This window comes from Lasiodiplodia theobromae (assembly GCF_012971845.1).
Source record: "Lasiodiplodia theobromae strain AM2As chromosome Unknown scaffold_59, whole genome shotgun sequence".
NCBI lineage: Eukaryota > Fungi > Ascomycota > Dothideomycetes > Botryosphaeriales > Botryosphaeriaceae > Lasiodiplodia > Lasiodiplodia theobromae.
The window spans coordinates 22,696-39,385 of record NW_023336540.1 but is presented as its reverse complement, the minus strand read 5'-3'; the positions used below and the strand labels follow the sequence as shown (position 1 = coordinate 39,385).

At 52.1% G+C, this 16,690-nt stretch overlaps 5 protein-coding genes across 5 annotated transcripts; 2 read left to right on the top strand and 3 right to left on the bottom strand.

The window, feature by feature from the left end:
• Window positions 1–1,995: 1,995 nt before the first annotated feature.
• LTHEOB_12203 (uncharacterized protein) lies at window positions 1,996–2,838 on the top strand (the record flags this gene model as incomplete). Its single annotated transcript, XM_035509045.1, has 1 exon — window positions 1,996–2,838. One exon carries the CDS (start codon window positions 1,996–1,998, stop codon window positions 2,836–2,838), a length of 843 nt encoding a protein of 280 aa, XP_035365199.1.
• A 3,180-nt stretch (window positions 2,839–6,018) lies between these two features.
• LTHEOB_12202 (uncharacterized protein) lies at window positions 6,019–7,404 on the bottom strand (the record flags this gene model as incomplete). Its single annotated transcript, XM_035509044.1, has 1 exon — window positions 6,019–7,404. The coding sequence occupies one exon, from the start codon at window positions 7,402–7,404 to the stop codon at window positions 6,019–6,021; it is 1,386 nt and encodes a 461-aa protein (XP_035365198.1).
• A 3,215-nt stretch (window positions 7,405–10,619) lies between these two features.
• Window positions 10,620–11,102, top strand: LTHEOB_12201 (Nadp-dependent alcohol dehydrogenase-like protein; the record flags this gene model as incomplete). The annotated part of the gene is made up of 1 exon (XM_035509043.1): window positions 10,620–11,102. One exon carries the CDS (start codon window positions 10,620–10,622, stop codon window positions 11,100–11,102), a length of 483 nt encoding a protein of 160 aa, XP_035365197.1.
• An 826-nt stretch (window positions 11,103–11,928) lies between these two features.
• Window positions 11,929–12,342, bottom strand: LTHEOB_12200 (uncharacterized protein; the record flags this gene model as incomplete). The annotated part of the gene is made up of 1 exon (XM_035509042.1): window positions 11,929–12,342. The coding sequence occupies one exon, from the start codon at window positions 12,340–12,342 to the stop codon at window positions 11,929–11,931; it is 414 nt and encodes a 137-aa protein (XP_035365196.1).
• Window positions 12,343–13,050: 708 nt separating this feature from the next.
• On the bottom strand, window positions 13,051–14,435 carry LTHEOB_12199 (Galacturan 1,4-alpha-galacturonidase C; the record flags this gene model as incomplete). Its single annotated transcript, XM_035509039.1, has 6 exons — window positions 13,051–13,056; window positions 13,125–13,355; window positions 13,409–13,608; window positions 13,679–13,859; window positions 13,915–14,100; window positions 14,157–14,435. The coding sequence occupies 6 exons, from the start codon at window positions 14,433–14,435 to the stop codon at window positions 13,051–13,053; spliced, it is 1,083 nt and encodes a 360-aa protein (XP_035365195.1).
• Between the last annotated feature and the right edge of the window lie 2,255 nt (window positions 14,436–16,690).

Below are 16,690 nucleotides of genomic sequence, written 5' to 3'. Positions count from 1 at the left end.
GTTGCTGTCCTCGTGCGTCCTGCTTCGAAGGTCAGTGCTGCAGCGAGACTACGTGCGAAAGGAAACAACGGTATGCTTTGCGGCGGCTATCGTCGATGTCAAAGCAAGCCAAGAGACCAACTGCTATTTCGCATGCACACGGCAGAAAAATCGAAACCGATCCAGGCGCGATGGATGTGTTCGGGCGTTGACAGATGGATGACGCGAACACGATCGTTTGGTTGGGGAACGAAGACAGTTGGCGCTCGCCTGACCAAGGCGAAGGAGGGAGGCTGGTGTTCGAAACGACGGAGAAACGAGGCGCCATGGTTCTCGAGGGATTCCATCCTCTTTCTGGAAGGACGTCGAAAGAAAGAAGGACAGCGCGGGCGCGTAAGCCGGATCGGAACATGTTGGAATCGGACGGTGCCGGGACAACAGATAGCTTGGCGCGTGTCGGCGCTTTTCCCGGTGCTTAGTGCGCTATCATCATGGGAAGATGCCGCGGTGGAGTCGAGCCGGAAACAGCCATCAGGGTGTTTGATGAAAAGAGCTATCCGATGCTACCTCAACAGCTCAAGTGGAGCGCCTGCTGAATCCGTAGCGTATGACGTTGGCCGGGAGCTCCCCGCAACCGCTTTGGGAAGCCCGCAATTATCGTGAGGGGGCTTCGTGCACTGGCCTTCTGCCCCCGCAGCTTTGTTGTTGGTGGGCCAGTATGGCACGAGAGCAGTCACTAAAAGAGTAGTGATGGTAAATAGTAGAGATAGCTATAGTGTGGAGAGCACGTGGGCGCAGGGTCGTCCGTATTATGGCGGTAGATAGACGTTTGCCAGGTGCAATTGCTGGTTAGAATGACAGGTCCGCTCCAGCCGCCGGCTTGTTGAGTTGCATCTGCGTTCGCTAAGTGCCTTGGAATGGCTGAGCCAACTCATCGTGAGGCCGAGATTAGCGTTGAGTTCAGGAGGGGGCCGCGTTGCAAGCGAGCGTTGGCGCGTGAGCCAGCTTGGATGGCTGGTGGTGAAGGGGAAACTCGGATAATGCGGAAGGCAGGCTCGGGCATGAAGGAGAGTGCAACACCTCAGCGGAGCCTGACTGGGAAGAGTATAGTGCATGGTTCGAGACCGGGAATAGTCATCAGGTCGCGACAAGCTCGGCGGGAGAAGAGCAGCGGCGGCAGCGGCTAGAGCGGACACTGCCGCCGAGCGCTTGCGGAAGAGCAGGGAGTGGGGCGGAGATTATGTGATGCACCGGATCGCGGCTCGTAGCAACAAATGCAATTTGATAACATGCGAAAGCGCCGCAAGCGCTCCGGGTTCTGCGCGACAGCCGCAGAATCTCGGACAATGGTTGATCCGCTCACGTGCAAAGCCAGCGTAGCAGGACTCATTGGTGATAGGCGAGGAGGCTGTGAGGGTGTGTGGGAAACATCTCCGGCGTCTCGCTGCACAACCGACTCCAGCGCAGCGCTGCTACGTGGTCGGTCACATCCTCAACAGTCGACTGCGCCGCAATGCGCCAATGAATCGGAGGTTGGAATGCGATGGGGCAGCCAGTGTTGCGACGACATGACGACCCTGCGTTGCGCTGGCACCTAACCCGCGGCAACACCCAGCTGGAGTCTTCCGAAACGGGCGCAGGTCGCAGACTGACTCATCAGCTGATGGCCGGCTGCTGGAGGCATTATCCTGACACGTCAGAACAGGGAAGCCCAAGTCACGTGCAGCAGGACTCAGCGTTGCGCCAGGACGACATCTTTTGGCGGCGTAGCGCGCGACAGGCTGCCCGAAACAGCCGGCGTCCTATCGATAGCGCCCCGGCCATCTCCCGGAGCTGCTGAAGGTAGCGGTGAAGTTCGCCAACGTCTGTGCTCGGCAGTGGGGAGAAGCGCACTTGCGACTTTCACCGCGTTCTCAAGACGGACATCACGAGTTCTGACAAAGACACCATTCTCTGAAGATAAATCACCATGGCCCGAAGCCCCAAGTTTCCTCTCCAGACTCACTTTACGCCACCATGTTCTCCAAACTTCGTTCGAAACCCCAGTCCACCGGGACCATGCATAAGCCTGCAGTTGCCACCAAGGCCTCCCCTTCCAGACCTGCAGCCACCAAAACAACCTCTTCCAGACCTGCAGAGCGCAAGTCCAGCTTCTCCGAACACCAATGGGACGAGCGCCAGTGGACGAAACCCTTCGCCTCTGCCACCACCCAGGTCATGGCTACCCTGCGTTTCCCTCCCGACCACTACGACGAGCACGAGCTTAGGCGCATAGCCGAAGAGGAGAACCTCTACGGCAAGGCCAAGGAGCACTCCCATTACCACGGCTCCCCCAAGGCCGGCTCGTCCAAGCACCTCTCCGTCTCTTCCAAGTCGACGGCCACTGCTCCTTCTGCGAAGAGCTCCGTCTCGTCTTTCAAGAGCACTGCTCCTTCCACCAAGAGCACCGCCACCCTCTCCTCCAAGGGCTCCGCCTCTTCTCTTTGGTCGGAGCGCCCCAGCTCTTCTTCTTCCAACGCTACCTACGCCACCTCGTGGTCGGTTGACTCCTCGGCTTCGACTGTCATGACGGACCTCAGCGAGGCCGCCTTCGAATGCAACTCCAACCGCCCTGACTCGTGCACGCTTGGTGACTTCGATGTCTACAAGCTGCGCAGCAAGAGGAGCGGCCCCCACCGCCCGGGCTCGACCGTCTCGTCCATGTCCGGCACTTCCTGCGCCGGCACCATCAACTCCCGCCCCATGACGGGCAAGAGCAGCAAATCTGGCGACATCACCTTCCAGGTCGTCGCCGAGGAGGACGAGGCCATCTACCTGCAGCGCACGCCCGTCCCCCGCCCTACCCGTCGCTTCCGCTGAATAATTCCCGGAGAATATTCATGCACTTCCTCCTCCCTCCAAGGCCCGGTGCCTTGTTACGACGACGGCCATCGCCGCAGCCGACGCGACCCCGGTTTGGAGTTAATTTAGAGACGCAAGATCTCATCTCCTTTACTGTCGTCGGCAATCGGAGTCGGTAATTCGGCAAATTCAGCTCGATGAGACCCGATGCGGATGAACAAGGCCTCGACAGAGTGTCTACGACGTTACGACTATCACGACCAGTTCGATCCAGGTGCCTGGATTCCTCCAGCGCGAAAACTACGAAACGTCTCCAGGAAAGACAGGCGTAACAGCCGTCTTCCACCACTCGCTACAGCGACCGATTGATGTGCAACGTCTCGGTCCTCATGACAATTTCCATGATCTCGACAGCTATGATACCACTTTTGGACATCCTCAGATTACTTTTCAGGAATTTTTGGATTTCCTATCTACGGCCAAGCTCCATATTTCTTTTGGTTCAGCAGAACTAGTTCTACAGAATGAAACCTCATCTGCATCTCCTCTCTTTGTGAGACGCACACTGCTCTGTGCAGCCTCTAACCATCTCTGCAACTTACAGCATCCGTCTTCTCTGCAATTCCAGATTGCTCACCTCAGGCCTCAAACTGCAGATCATCGTCCAGGGGAAACGTGAGTCACAGGGTCTTTTGGAAACACTGTCGGATCGCCTCCGATCAAACAGACACACGGCTCCAGGGACACTTCCACATTCAGTTCGGCACATGGCAGTTTCGTCTCTAGCTTGATGCGTTGTCCGTCGGCTCCTTACCTGATACAGAAAAGCAAGCGAAACGCTCGGGGCAAGTGTTGGCACACGCAGTCGGAGCATTTCGGGGATTGTGTCCACATGGCGGCGCGTACACGACGGGAACCCGAGCGCCGCCTGCCAATCAGGGACGCTGCACATGGACGCGCCCACGAGACGTGCAACCCGGGGATTGTTCAAACGTCGCGGATTTTTCCAGTGTGCTTCGCGACGCCTTCGTCGCATTCGTCGACGCTTCGATTTTGTTTCGGTTCGGGCCGATGGGGAAAGCAAAGCGCTGCCTCGAATCAGGGAAGACCCCTCGACGAGGAAACGTGTTCCTGCAGCACACTACCCTCGGCCCCCATGCCGGAGAGAGACGCTTCGGCGCTAATGCAGCATCATCTGAGAATGGGTGTGAAGGGACAAAGATCTCACGTCTGGAAGAGGTGACATCACCCCGACCACTGATGATGACTTGTTGTCTCCGAGATCCCACGTCGCACGAGATCTGGCACGCGCTGCTGCATTATCGCCTTTTGCTTTTTTCGACGTCGCTGCACATACCGCTCTTTGTCCCCCTGACTTTCTTCACCACTGCTCCCCTGGTGGCGAAGAGTCACATCAGCACAGGGACGAAGAACGGACGGACCCTTCACGGATCTTCGCACGCGCGTCCCCCGCGGGTCTCTTCCGCTTGAAACGCGCCCCACTCTCGTCTCAACTTATTGGTACGTTTCCTTTTCTGCTGCTACTTCCCACGATGCACAGCTGCCCAACCGCTCGCCGAAAAACAAAAATAAACCTACTAACACTTCTCTCGCTGCGCAGTTGCGGTGTGCCTGCCCCTTTTCGACCAACCGCGTCGACACACCTCAACACCGACCTTCTCTCCGCTGATTACGACACCACCTCGACGGCTTGGTTTCACGCTTTCACCGCTTTACATCTCGGCGTCACTTCGTGCCCAAACGCTCGCTCTTCCGCAGAGAAAAAGAAAAAACAATCATCGCACACCACGCCGAGCGCCAAAGGGACGATCAACATTCACCGGAGAAGGACACGTCTTCGACCGGTCAACTTCCTGCAGTGCTGCGCCTCCCATCCAACAACCATCCGCGCCAACCGTCCGCAGCGCTTCTGCATGAATCCTCTGCCCAGTAAGTCAGTCATCCTCCCCGCCCAGCGCTTACAGAACATCTGCAGCAACGCAGCACAGCACAGAGACTTGACCGGTCGCCACCACCTGGCTCGAGCTGGGCTGAATTTTTCGTGATGACCCGCCGCACGCGCGCCCTGTCTGCATCTTCAGCCTTTGCCTCATTGTGAAACACGTGTCAAGAAGAAGTATTTTATGGGTGCTTTATTCTTTTTTTTTCTCTCTTTCGCGATTCGTCTATAGAGGTGCGGTGTGCATGACTTCGAGCTTTCTATCGCGGAGTTTTCTCCGAAGGGTGATGATGTCAATCATGTGATCTGCGCGTCGCTGATGGCCCCGACGAGGCTTGTCTAATGCTTTTGACGGCTTTGGAGGGGCCCTGCGGGCGCGTGGGTGTGCGTTGTATGCAACAGAGGTGATGAGCTATGATTTTGACTGGCCTCAAGCATGTAGTCTTGGCTCCAGCTTGACCCTCCGGAGTCGGCGGATGATGCGGCTTGTAATCTTCAAGATTACAGTACTCCCACTCTTTTGTTTTGTCAGTGCACAAGCTCGACATGAATCATGGAACGGGTTACTCATGCCTTGTGATGAGAGGGTAGCTGAACGTTGGCGATTGGAACGAAAAACTAAGTAGATACAAATAAAGATACACATCAGCGGGTACTGCTATCTTTCGCCAAACCCCAACCAATAGAACTCCAGCAATGAACATCTCCCCACCCGTTGCAGCCTTTCGCCCTTCTATTCACAAGACCATCTCAACGTCATCAACACGAGATCTCTCTCTCTCTCTCCTAACCCCTCACAGCCCAGCTCCTCCTCGTTCACACACTCCGGCGCCAGCCGCATTTCCGTACAATGCCTCCATACATACCAGCGGCAGACCCGGCGTGCTCGCGGGGATGTATCACTGATTACAAGTTCGATGCAGACATGCAGCTTGCTGATTATGCTGCCGCGCAACTGCTACTGCTGCTGGTGCCGGGGTGGTGATGAATGCGGCCCATACTCCGTCGTAGAGGTAGAGAAACGCCGTGCGTGCTTGGGTAGGACTTTTGCCTGCACACTACTACGCTTGGGTTTCGAACATTCCGCGAAGTCCAACACGCAGCCGAAGTCGAAGGAGGGAGGAAACGACTCAGCATCGTGTCGATTTTGACAATGAACCCGCATATATAAACCTTGTTGATCTTCATCGCTTCCCAGCACGTTCTCTATTTTATTATTTGTTGTTGTTTTCCTCTTGCTAAAAATGAGGTACGAAGCTTGCCCACCGCACCGTCTTGTACGCCGTGACCGGAAGCAGCCGCAAGCCGATGAAGCACTCGATCAGCACAATGGCGCGCGTAGCGCAGTATGCGGTGACAAGCACCGCAACGGGCGCAATCGCCTTCAGCGGCACAGCGAACTGCGGGTCGCGCCCTTCCGAGAGGTTGCGCAGTCTCGCAGCAGTGGCATGGCAGCGCTCGTGCATGCTGCCAGGAGCGCGCTTATCCACGCTCCGCTCCAGCGCGTGCTTGCACCGTACGACGGACGGAAACTTCCCGTACACCCACGGCAGGACGTCGAACGCGAAGAGGTCGACGGCCCAGTAGACGAAGACGCAGGCGACGGAGATGGCGCTCGAGACGTGCCAGAGGACGCGCTCGGCCGGCGTCGGGAAGAAGAAGTTCCAGCCGGCGAGATGGATGGCCGTGAAGGCGAGCTGGAAGGCGAAGAGGAGCAGGTTGAGCCGGCCCGAGAGAGGGAGGAAATGGTCCTCTGCGATCTTGACGGCCGGCCGCGCTTTGGCGCGCCAGAAGTGGATGTGCATGCGCCGGAAAACGTCCATCCCGTACGACCAGTATATGTACCATGACGAGGGCGCCGCTTCGATGAAGTCGAGTGGCGTTCGTCTGTACGGCTCGCCGGAATATTCCCCGGCCACGATGGCGTCGTCGAGAATGAGGCGCAGCGGCTTTTTTGGTTTGAGCGGGACTGCTGTCTTGACGTCGAGGGGCTTGTGCATCCAGGCTGTGTAGGTGGCGAGCGTGCAAAAAATAGTGGCAAGCGTGGTGAGCTCGAGTGTGGTTATAGCAAGGCCCTGTGCCATCCGCCCCGCTGTGTTCAGGAAGAACCAAAATATTTGACAGCAGGTGATGAGCCTAGTTACTCCATCGCCTTTGTTCCGGTCGGCAATGACTTTTGGCTGCACCAGAGCATCATCAACCCCTACGTAACCCTTGTGAACCAGGTAGTAAACTTGCTTGGCTGTGAGGGGAAACCGTGCCATTTCTTCAGGGTCGTCGAACACGTAGCCTCCCATGTCTGCAAAAAATGCGTGCTTCATGGTCCAGTTGTCGAGTCCAGAACTTTGAAATTGCTTTACCGAGTTGTGTGCGGATAGCCATTGACCAAGAGCAAGTTGAAAGAGGAATTCAGGTCCAATGAAAACAAGACCAGTCATGAGAAGCTTCTGCCTCACCCACATCCGATCAGTGAAGAAGTCTGGCGGCAAGTTGAGACAGAGAACAGTCCAGCTACAAAGAAACATGGTTACGACGCTGGTCCATATAATGTCAAGTGTGCCCCTTCCATCCGGTCCTGGGGTCCATCCGGAGATTTCGACTCCACTGCCTGTGGAATTGGGCATAGCCTTGATCGTGTGGGTTAAAGGGAAGTGGAACGGGCTATTTATTTGTAAATATTGTGGTCATTCAAAAGAGTATCCCGAAAAGAGATGGAAAAGGGAGAGATCATACTATTCACACCTGGGATGATTTTGGACTTTTGGTTTAAAGAGCAGTTAAGTACCAGTAATCGCTACACCGCATCACGGTGCAAGCTGCAGCCTAAAAATATCTTGAACCATGGCGTAGCCGCCGTACAGGGGCGATGAGACCCGAGCATCGCTTGGCTTACACTTGATTGGTCTGGTTGGGATTCGAGCGGGGAAAGCTTGCCCCACTTTCCGCGGCGCGTAGGTAGTCGAGACGCATCAGAACACCATGGTGTATCTAGACACATAGTATTCATAGAAATTCATTTCCCGAAAGAATAAAAGGTAGGGTCAAGATGGAATTCAGTGTTGTAGGACATTGTTCCGACAGGATAGTGATTTACACCGCATCCTCGATCTTTCGATTTTCTTGGACCCCAGGGTCCAAGCCTTGCTTTGCTGCCTGGCACAGCCTTTGCCAGGGCTCCCACTTGGCAAGACAGGACAAGACAAGCCGGGGCCCCCCAGTCTTAAACAAGACAAGACGCCGTCCACGGGCGTCTTAAACAAGACGGTTTTGTCTTATCTTATCAGCTGGGAAAATACGCCGCCCTGAGCTACTGGTGGGGGCAGTCAAAGCAGGTAAAGCTCGAAGGAGTTGACCCGCTATCAAAGTTTGCGCCGGGAGTCAGTGTGTCGACACTTCCTAAAACCATTCAGGATGCCATAAGTGTCACTCGAAGGCTGGTATTCGACTATCTTTGGGTTGATGCTCTTTGCATCATCCAAGATAGCAAGGAAGACCTGAATCATGACAAGGCTCGAATGAACCTTGTATAAAGTGATTCCACGGTCACGCTGTTTGTCACCAATGGGGTGTCGGCAGATGATGGAATCTTCTCCCGCGGTTACTACCCTGCCGAATGCTCCATATACGTACCACTATTTCCACGGCATCCGGATGAAGAGAAGATTATGGACACGTTCAATGTCCACGCACAGGCGTTCAATACGGAAGAACGTTACGGTCTCGCGCTTCCTTGGAGTTTACGTGGCTGGACAATGCAGCAGTATATATCAGCTCCACTACACCGACTTTCAGATGGGTTGGTTCTGCTTGACACACGCCAAGAAGGGAAATGTCAATTGGGTCGACCAGGAAATCAAGCGGAATCGCATATTTGATGTGATGGCCTTGACCACAAAGCTGAACGACAGTTTCGAGCACGTTTCGCACTTCTGGCGTGCATTCATACGGTCTGACGTTCTGGACTCGTTGGTGATGTCACGCAAGCAACTCCAGGAATCCATCACATACTAGTTCTACGCGATACCGAATGAACTGAGCAATAGATGCTTTACTTACGAATCCGATAAGCTGGAAGCAGTGGCAAGTATTGCAAAGACCACCGAGCTGAAGTTGAGATTCGCGCAAATAGGAGAGGGTAAAGTATGGAACGGATCTGCACATCCTCCCGGATATTGGGCAGGCTTGTGGGATGACGACTGGGCATATGGCTCTTTCTGGAATCAGGAGTCAGAACGGTCTGGGCACAGAAATTGGAGGCAATGGTTGAGAAGACCCGAAGGGGACCCGTGCATTCCGCCCTGGAGCTGGGCTATCGCCCTCTACGGTCGTCACCAAAGTTTTCCAACTTACATGCGATCCACACCGGTACGCCACATCGGGAACGTCATCACGCCAGGCCTGCCCAACGACCAGGAGAGATTCATACCAACCAAGCCATTCCCACTCCGGCAAACAGGTCCGCTGCTACAGCCTTCTGAGGACCGGAGAACGTCTCGGTTCTTGTCCGATGAGTCATATAATGTTTTCACGAGATTTGAGGCTCGAGTTCGGGGGTTGTGCGGCATATCCCGTGACTAGTGGTCATTCTTGAAAGAGGAATCGGAAAGCGATTGTCTGGAGAGGTGGCGATCAGAAAGTGACTGGGTGGAGCGGTGGCGATCACACAGGCTACAACGCAGTGATGAGAAGCCATGGGTTATTTTTCAGGTGCTCTCGTAGGATTTTGCACTTTTGTGCTGGGAGGAGGCTTTACATCGTATACTAGAGCGTGTACAAAGACCACAAGGCCCTGGAGCCGGTTCAGTGATCTCTGAAACGCCAGAGCGCTATCGCCGCGTTGCCTCACTATCGCAGAGGGGTTTTCTCCCGCTTGAGAATTCGCAAGATATTTCAAGGGATTTGGTCGAGAGAGAAGATAACTTTGCGCACACAAACGCTAGCTTTACGGATTTGTATAGGTCTGAGCCAACAGCACGCGAATGCAGGATCCCGAGCCTGCTAGAGTTGACTCGACGGGACCCCTGGCCGGAGATGGAGATTGAACTAGTGTAGCCTCACCTTAATATCAGGGGACGACTAATGATACCATAAATGCGTTATGAGCAGATCAAAAATCTGATGTGTTGTACATACTATGAGTAGTTCTATGGGCCAGTTAGTATCACATATCCGTTATAATTGCAGGCCAATATTGAAAGCAGCATATCATGCACAGAAATCGTGAGATATTAACCATGTGTAAAGTGGTGTATGATTGGTATGGAAAAGTGGTGAGTGAAAAGCTCGATGCTGCTCTGACCAAATGACTTGATAAGTGACGAAAACTGCGCATAAGTTCCAAAGTTCTTTTGAGTAAACATAACTCCTAATTTTGTTTTAGATCTCCCGTTATTTTTCATAGGTCCGTTAGTTTTCATTACATCAGAGATTACATCGGTTTATCATGGCATCGGTTCTATTTTCGACACATGAAACGGAATGAAGACGTTGATAAAATGATACAACTACAATCTACGGATGATTTGAACACGTCGTTTCGTTTTTGCCAGGCCGGCCATACAGACTACTCTTAAGAGCACCTCTCGGGCACCGCCGATGCTTTTTCTACTAGCTGGCGGCTTGTCGCGCGTAGCTTGCTGGATCCCTGACACTCCTTCCCGGCTAAACCATTAGATCCCATCGGCACGAGTCGTGACGCCTAGCTTCCCGCGACATCCGGACCATCAGAACTTTAAATTAAGCACAGTATATATTGCACGCCATCCAACCTAAGCATTATTCGTCTCATCTCAAACCCCACATCCCTCAATCCTCTCTCTCTCTCTGCCCCACCCACACCATGGCGCCCACCAACCAACAACCCAAGCCAATCCCGCTCATCTACCGGGCCTTCTTCACCGTCCTGGAGCCCATCTTCGCGCTCAACGGCGCCTACATCTACGTCGCGGAGCCCACCAAAACGCTCCAAATCATCACGCCGCCGCCGCTGCACGCGCAGACGCTGCACCAGACGCCCATCGAGACGATGCTGCTGTGGCAGGTGGCGTCGCTGTACGTGCTGTTCGCCTTCGTCGAGCTGGTCGTGCTGCGCTACGTCGGCACGCAGCGCAAGGACGTCTGGCGCCTCGTCTTCGCCGGCATCATCGTTTCGTCCGACATCGGCCACCTGTGGGCACTCAAGGGCATCGCCGACGCCGCCGGCCAGCCAGAGGTGTTTTATGACCCCCGCGCCTGGACGCGCTGGCAGGATTGGGGGAACCAGGGGTTGACGTGGTTTGGGTTTCTGCTGCGGATTGCGTTTGTTGCGGGGGTGGGGCTTTGATGCTACGGTGCGGTTTGGCGTGATTGGAAATGGTTGCTTAGCTTTGTTCCAGTTCCTCTCAAGAGCTGTGTTGAGCGGGACTAAGATGGCCAAGGAAAGCCGGAATAGACTAGAATTGACGCGCGCGTTGTAGGAATCGACTACGATATCTTCAAACTCCCATCAGCTGTGCTGCGTAGGAATTATAGAGCAATGAGTGCGGTCTTGTAAAGAATGTTATTGCCTTTCTATTTGAATTTTTACTAATATTGATTGTAAGATCTGATTTTGCATCGTAAGGACATTATTCCTGAGATGCCTTCCTCCAAAGTCTACGTAAAACTAATAGTACGCACTAGATTAGAACTGCTGTTACAACATATCCATTGAATATAAGCAACAGGCTGCATATTCTCACCCGTATTAAGTCGGAGCCGTAAGGAAATCCGTTGTTGTGTCTTCTCAAGCGTAAATATTATATGGTAGATCTGAAAGGCTTTTCTTCTAAAAGTAGACGTCCCAGGCCTCGCGCCGTATAACTTTTCACCTTTAAACTCCCGCCCACAAGTTTCTTATTTGCTTTCCTGCTGGAGCCCAGACCCTGTATCTCAACTCCGGCGGAGAAACCACAGACTCCAGAGCTCATAATGCGCAGAATCACAATCTGATAAGCAAACCCTTATGCATACTTTGCCAATGGGCAACGGCTCAGTCGGCTTGCCCGGGTTTCCCAGGGTCGGTAACAAGATTGCTACCAACCCTCTGATGCCTCCCGATCGGATTCAGCTGGACAAAATCAGAGTTGGATGACAAGGCCGGCCCAAACCTGAATTCACTACTGAGAGTGTCAAGCGGCAGTATTTCCCTTTTCCTCTGACTGGCCGGAGCTTTCAATCTCCTTGAGACGACGTTGCAGCTGAAGGAGAGTGAGGTAGTTGATCTTCAGAGTATCGCGGATCCAGAATTGTTGCATCTCGGTTGCGGCAATGCCTGCAAATTCGGGGTCGGTTAGGGCGTCTTGCATCTTCGTGCTGATACCCATCCTCGTCATTGTCTCGCGACCGGGCGAAGTTTCCGAAGGATCGTAGGACCGGACGTGACTGTACGCGTAGTCGAGTAACTCGTCGGGGTTGGTGTCGGGATCGGGGCGGGCGGACCACTTGGCGAAGATTTCTTGGGCGGCTTGCGGGGTGAAGCCGATAAACTCCAGAGCGGCTACGCTTTGCGCATCGCGCGGTATATTCTGGAACCACGGCGGCATTATGGTGGGTGGTGAGTCTTATGATGGCCAATAATCGTGTTGCAGGTTGAAGAAAGACAGGATGACCTGCGTCTTATATGGGAAGCTAGAAAAAATGCTTTGCAAGGTGACTCATTGTGTTCGGTGATGGATAAAAGTCGGAGATGTTCTCCGCCAAAAGTGTAATTAGAAGATTGGGTTCGGGGTCCAACCTAGCTTACCGTTTGTGTTTTGTCTTACGATGTTGGGATCCGTTGGCTTAGATCCTATTTAATTCTGAAAATAATCCATACACATTTATAGTAGCAAAGAATCTATATAAAACACAATAACGGCCAACCTTGTTTTCCAAGTCTTCAAGCACTAAAGAGGGTGAAAAGTTGCATGGAGATTTTCCTTTGGCGTATATGAAAAGAGGGTGAAAACGATGGGATTACGTCATTCTTTAAGCCCAGGTTCTGTTGTGACATTGAGAGCGAAAGTCGAAGCTATCTAAGGAGTGTAGTTTATATAAATGTAGGAGAGTTTGTGCAATCTGGTGTGCTTAGAGAGCAGGCTGTGCTCAGTGGAACGAGCCCACAGTCATACCAGCATCCAGACTACGTACAACCACTTAAGCCCTTGAAGGTATCTTCTACCACATACTTGCACTTAGCCGTCATACTACCATTATCCGAACTCTTCAGATCCATTCCCTCAAACACGATTCCGTCGCATGGTAAATCTTCACTACAGCTGAGAGAAGCAACATTGTTACTCGAACTCAACACCCCAGTGAAATTCACAAAAGACACGTTGCGAACCTGCATCTTGCTCGTTCCCGAGTAGGATCCGTTGTCTCCACTGTTCTGGTCGATCAGAGGCGCCACCGAAGCGCCGTCGATGTCGAAGTTTGAGAAAACGACGTTGGTCACGTTGCCCCAACCGCCTCCTCGCGGCTCACCCGCACTCTCATAACTGTCCTGCGGAACGAGAGCCCCCATCCAGGTCTTGATGTAAGCGGTGAAGCGAGCTCTGACGTTGGAAGAGACGATCTGCCCTCGAATGTCAATACAAGACCTCAGAAGTTCGCGATTTGTGTCCTGACCTTGACTGTATCGATGATGACGTTGTCAACACTGCTGTCTTCCTCATACTGCCCGACACTGCCGATGGCTACCCCGTTACCACCATTGCAAGTCACATTCTGGATGGTTACATCGTATGAGCGAGGCTTGATGGCGATGCAGTCATCGCCGCCTTGATATACGAAGTTCGTCAGAGTTACGTTGCGAACGTCCATAGTATCTGAAGCGACTCATTGTCAATGGACCCATGTTTCTCTGAGGCTATGGAAAGTCGAAATATGTCTACGTACCAAAGCCGTCTGTATTCTGGACCCAGTTGTATCCAGATGGAGCTTCTGAGGAGGTAGCGTTGCACACGATGTTTCTGAATGTCAGGTCCGTTCCGTTCATGATGTTGAGGGCCCAGAGAGGGGATTGATTGATGTAAAAGTCCTCGACTCTCACGTCGCTGACGTTCCAGAGAACAAACGGCTGTGTACTGATGATGAGTTCCATGTTCAACAAATAACTTTCTCCTGGACCTTACCATCGGACGACCTTCCTGGGTTTCACCAGCTTCGGCGGAGTACCATGTATCTCCATTTCCATTGACGCCGCCGGTTCCATACCCTTTGATTCGAATACCACTCCCAGAAAAGACTATTCCAGCGCGGTGGTTCTGGAAGGCGATGGGATATGAATTGTTACGCCAGTAAGATAGATTATCTGACATCTACGCCAGGAAGTCAGTCAGCCGCTGGTGAAATGATCCCAAAAGTCAACACATACCAGCCACTCTCCCCTCCACTCAATCTGCACGTCAGTTGCTGAGATGTGAACCCTCTCTGATATATTGAACTGTTCATCTTCGGGGAATATTATGTTCCCGGAGTTTCCGCAAGTGTCAAAGGCCTCCATGATGCTTGGCACGTCATTTCCCCCATCTTCCGAAGCGGTCACAGTGCATTGAGGACGACCCTCAAAGTCAGAGACTGCAACCTGGCTGGCAAAAATGGTTGCTGAAAATGATATCAAGAGGTAAAGTAGGAACGAAATGGCGAAAGACATGTTGGAAAGTGGTATGGATCGATGTGCGCGCTCGGCTTCGCAGCCTATTGACTGGCTATTTATCTTCATCATGGAGACTATTCAGCTTCGCAACTCCCCCCAACAATCTGCAGTGTTTACACTCATTTTGGTTATTTTTCCCTCTGTTCGAAAAGATCTACAGTGGCAATGTGGCGCGGAGAGATAATGAAATTCGCCCGTTTAATGCACAGATTGATCCACAAATAAGGTCAATGTTCAGATACATCCATGAGTCCGTGAAGGTTGAATTAGTATTTCATGAGGCAGCTTTCAGCTCTGGAAGGCCTAGTAGGTCTGGTCGGTATAAAGCTAGACCGAGCATGGATCATTTGGGTCTACTGTACTACGTGATGTCATCACTGAACGAATGATTTACGAGATCAGATCAGGAAAAGCATATCCTACCGTGACTGGTGGAAGCAAAACACCATCTGCGAGTTGGAGATTTAAAACGATTGGATTTACGTTAACGTGTGTTACCACCTGCCTAATATAGAATCAATTGAGCGCCGCGGCTACCTGATCCATATCTGTAATGGATATTGATGCTTGTTCCTTTTGGATATCTGATTCAGATATGTTACTATGGTACGTTACGCTTTGCTAATTTTCTACGCTGCTAGCTTTTATTCTTGTTGAAGATGCATTTTTCATTGGCGTAGTTTTGTCGTCATTACAACATTTCTCGACTTTCTATAGCTTGCATCTCCTCTAAGCAGTGCGAATTACTTAAGAAATAATTTATTACTGGTAGTACATGTACCCGTTGGCCCGAGTCTATAAATTGCGGGGAGATCGACAAGTGATGCGGGAGAATCCGCTGCATGTAAATATTGGCACCTCGCATGCTCGGCCCAATGTCTGCCGACTGATTTTTGCACCCCGTAACCAAACGTCAAATTGTATGAATGCGAAACGTTAGTCTTTCGTATAGTAGAACTGCAACATTGGACTTCTAGTATTTTGTCTTTAAAGAACTGTATTATAATAAGGACAGTACTCGTATTTGCTAGTTTACGCTTTTCTTTTTTATGTTCCAGTTTTGTTGTCCTTGGATATACATAGGGTTGGCGATGATGGTGAAGATGACTTTTTCGTTTTGATCTTGAAGTAACGGGACATATTTGGATGCAGCGAAAGCAGGCCTCAGCCAATCCTCCCTTAAAGATGACACAAAAACTGGCTTTCTGCTGAAGTGGTACCACGTGTTTTTACCTGGATGTGATTATGTATGGCTCAGTCGGGGTGGCAGGAATGTAGTGGCCATTGGCGGCATCGCACAGAAACTTCTTATAACTCAACAGGAAAGTATGGAGCTGATGAACTATAGACAACAGTTAGATTAACCATGATGGATATCGGAATTAAGACTTGTTGGCCAATGTTGACTAAACCGTATGGCTATGCGGTCTTCTCTGAGTCTGGACGTAAATGTGGTTATTAATTATACTTTCGCGTCCGGACGATAGCTTCACCTACCCATGTATGTTCTCTTTCATTGGGGAGAAGGAAAAAAGAGCTGAGGCATACTTGCGCTATGTCCCAGAGCCCTGCTATCCTTCACGCTAGCCATCGGCTGCAGTACCCCTTTGTAGTGGATGCTGTGGTCAAAAGAGAAAACCACCGGTGACGAAATAACAACGAAAGCTTTCGTTGGCTAGTCCTGATGATTCGACCCCCGATGCCCGTGCTTGAAAAGTTTGGAATTAACGATTCTCCTGGCTACGTTGAAGGGGCTTGCAGAATTGACCAAAGGTAATGTCCGGCGTGATGACACGCCCAAGGGCCACAGCGCGGCAGTTGCCAGTTCGCGTCATTGAAGTGATTGTTACAGAAAATAAGAGCAATGTGCTTTTAAAGCAATGGCAACATGAGCAAGATCGGATTCAGTCCGGCAGAATATCAACAAATGCCAAGAGTCCTCGGGCCTGACAAGAAGCTCGTTTGGCAATGTTTGGATAGGTAGCCGCCTCTAAACTCACGGTACAGTAAATCACTTGGCCGTATTCGCTCTCGAGTAGCAGTGGTTCGTCCATTACTCAATACCGCCTTACACTTCCCTCCGAAGGAGCAATTCTTCGGATTTATCACGAGTCATACAAGCCGCTCGGACTCGATTTCCTCTTGGGTCACCCCACAGTCTCTAGACGGTCGGCAGCCAGACCGGCCACCTGGGGAGTACAGTCAGACCATGTCGTGCAGAAGCAGTGCGTGCTCTCCTAAACCTACTCCAT